The sequence below is a fragment of the Hevea brasiliensis genome, chromosome 4 (genome assembly GCF_030052815.1).
Source record: "Hevea brasiliensis isolate MT/VB/25A 57/8 chromosome 4, ASM3005281v1, whole genome shotgun sequence".
NCBI classification, from domain to species: Eukaryota; Viridiplantae; Streptophyta; class Magnoliopsida; order Malpighiales; family Euphorbiaceae; genus Hevea; species Hevea brasiliensis.
This window is the reverse complement of record NC_079496.1, coordinates 87,412,106-87,415,353: the sequence shown is the minus strand read 5'-3', so window position 1 is coordinate 87,415,353 and position 3,248 is coordinate 87,412,106. Positions and strand designations below refer to the sequence as shown.

Sequence of the window (3,248 nt, the reverse complement as noted above, 5' to 3'; positions counted from 1 at the left end):
TATGATTTGAATTTTTGGTTGTTTTGGGATATTATTTCACAATTTGTCCTTTTTTAACTAATTTGATGATTTCATTTTAATTTGATTATTATTTGGTAATTTAAAATTTTCAATATAATCAATTTGGTCATTTCAGCAGTTATTTTTAATTTAATTTTTTTTTCAGGTTTATTTTTTTAAGTTTTGTTTTTTATGTTAATTTTTTCTTGTGTCTATTCATTTTTCATGTCCAATGTCTATTTTCAAATCCAATTGGCCTTTTCTTCCAAAAACTCAATTAAAAATCATCAATAAATGTCAATTTCATTGACTCAAAGATTCACACAACATTTTTCAGAATCAACACTCCCAAATTTTCATTAATATTAACTCATCAAAACATCATCAATCATTTTACAATAATCATAAAACAAAAAATCATTAATTAAATCAAAGTTCATCAATCAATCTTAAATAAAGTTAATTCAATAATCTAACTTACAATAACAATCTCAATCAACAATCAAAAACTTCATTAATCAACTTTACTAACTAAAACAAAACCATCAAATTCATTTACTTCCTAGGGCTGCCACAAATTAAAACTTCAACATATTCTAAGTTTTCTTTTCTTTTCATGTCATTTCAACTTAATCAAGCATGCTTTTCATGCTTAGGAAAGATAAAAGGTATGGTTAATGCACTAACCTCTTCAACCACTCTCTTGGCTTGTTGAAACCTTAGAATTTTTTTCACTTTCTTCAAATTTCTTGGTAGCCAAACACTTCTCCTTAGTGTGGGTGTAATTTTTAGTGAAGGTGGTTAGGGCTTTTAGGGTGAGGAAAGCATGGAAATTGGAAGCTTTTAAGAACCAAAATGGAAGAGAGTTTTTTTTTTTTGTTGAGATCTGCACACTTTGAGAAATGAAGAAGATGAACAATTTTTATTTATTTTTTTGTCTTTTTATATGTTTGTCAAAGTATGATTGTGGATAGGTTTTAATGACATTATATGATGTTATAATTCTGGTATTTTCTTTCTATTTTCTTTTTCTTCTCTTTCTTTACTCATTTTCAATTCAATTTTTTTATAATATTTATTTATATTTAGATCATAATAAATTATTTACTTAATCGACAAGTTGGCTAAAAATCATCTCTAAAGACGTAAATGAATTGTAAAATGCTCGCTTGGCGAATGCATTAAAATTGTCTGTACCGATTGAAAAATTTTTCTAAACCTTTTCTTGGCATTCTAATGCCATAAAAATCTCAATGACTCTTCTCTGGAGTCCCAATAATTATTTCATGAATTTTCTCCCGAGTTTGGGGTCGGTAACTGTCTTTACCGATACTTTCCCGTACTGTCACCTATCGCTAGGGCATCGGCTCATTTAACTTCGTTGTATTTTATTTCTAAAATTTTTTCTTAATTTTTCTTATACTTATTTGAGTTATTTATGGCTTCTCACTCTAGTCTAAATATTTTTTCAAGCGTTCTAGCTGTCCAGACCGACACCGGTCACTGAAATAGTAGAATGTGCGGAATTGCTATAATGAGGATGTTACACAGATAGATGTAAAACATTTTTAACCATCCATGTAGGTCCAAGGCGAAAAGATGTAAAATTTGCAATGGGTGACTATATATTCCTAAAGGTCTCCCAGATGACAGGAGTCATGAAGTTTGTGAAGGAAGACAAGCTGCCACCTGGATACATAGGACCTTTTGAGGTCATTGATAAAGTTGGAATAGTTGTTGACCAGTTGGAGTTACCACCAAGCCTTTTTTATGTCCACCCAGTATTCCACATCTCCATGCTAAGGAAGTATGTTCCTGACCCTTCACATGTGCTGCAACCAGATATAGTGGAGTTGAATGAGAACCTGACCTTTGAGGAGCAGTCTGTAATCATAGTGGACTATCAGATGAGGCAACTAAGTTCAAAGCAGATTCCTATAGTTAAGGTTTTATGGAGGAGCCAGTCAGAGGAAGAATGCAACTAGGAGTCAGAGCGAAATATGCACAGTAAGTACTTGTACTTGTTCAATATGTAATCCTGTAATTTTATTCTGCCTTGTATAAAATTATATGACAAATTTTCTATAAGGGGGGGAAGAATGTAATATCTCTAATTTTCAAATATTTATTTTATATGTAAATATTTTATACTAACCCTGGTATTGTGAACTTCGCGTAGGTACTTTTGTTTCATGAAAATTTGATCATCGCCCGAATCTACAATTTAGGGCCAAGCAGATAAGCTGCTGGAATCATTTCGAAATCGGGTTAAAGTTACAGGCTACCCCACCATTTGCTGCTGGAATCATTTCGGAACCAGACGCGTTTTAAGCGTTAGAATTGGCATAGGTAAATCCAAACCCAAAGTTGAATTGGTATAGGTAAATCTAAACCCAAAGTTTCTTCAGTTATTTAATGTCAAGTTTAGAATAAAGATCCATAAAATATTCGGAGGTTATTAGAAAATTATAATTCTTTTTACAATAGCTTTATAATATTGTTGAGGACCGCGGGGTAAAGTTTTAGAATTTTTAGAGCTTATTTGAGTGATTTTTTCAGAATATCTATTTTAGGGGCTAAAACATGCTTTTTAAAGTTTGTGACTATTGCCTGGTTTGGAGGACCCAGGAAAAGCCATATGATATTGATGAGATATGAGTTGAGATGTGTGATTCTAGAAGTATTATTTGAACCATTGTGCCGGTTGGGTAAGTTCTAGGTGTAGGGGAAATTCTACCGAAATTTGGGCAAGATCTTAGAAACTATTTTAATTTTATAGTTTAAATCAATTATGTAGTTTTATCAGTCTTTTGATAGAAGTCAGTGTGTATGTTTAGGTGATCGATACCGGCTGTCTTCTCCTTTCAGCCGGACTAGCTGTAGTCCAGTCGACTAATTCGTAAGTAGATATTTATTTTATTTACAATTTCAATATTATTATATTTCTGGTATGCTCATGCATCACTATTACTTATATTTATGTAGTTAAATATTAGGCATACCCTGCTTTGTATTTATACTTGATGATATTACTTTGATTGTTGTGTTTTGATAATCTGGAGCTGTGTGTGTGAGTTGGTGTGTATGTAGAGCATATGAATATAGGTAGGACAAGTAGGCGCGGCTGGAGCTTAACTCGCTGGGACCCGATCCTTATTATGGATAAGTCAAGGCAGGCACATCTTTGAGTTGATCTCGATGGCCCCCACGTTTGGATTATTAAACGAAAGTCCAGCTCAAGTTGATCT

The 3,248-nt window shown here is 32.5% G+C and overlaps 1 protein-coding gene across 1 annotated transcript; it reads left to right on the top strand.

The window, feature by feature from the left end:
- The first annotated feature begins 1,613 nt into the window (after positions 1-1,613).
- On the top strand, positions 1,614-1,985 carry LOC131179467 (uncharacterized). Its single transcript, XM_058146320.1, has one exon. It carries the CDS (start codon positions 1,614-1,616, stop codon positions 1,983-1,985), a length of 372 nt encoding a protein of 123 aa, XP_058002303.1.
- Positions 1,986-3,248: the final 1,263 nt, after the last annotated feature.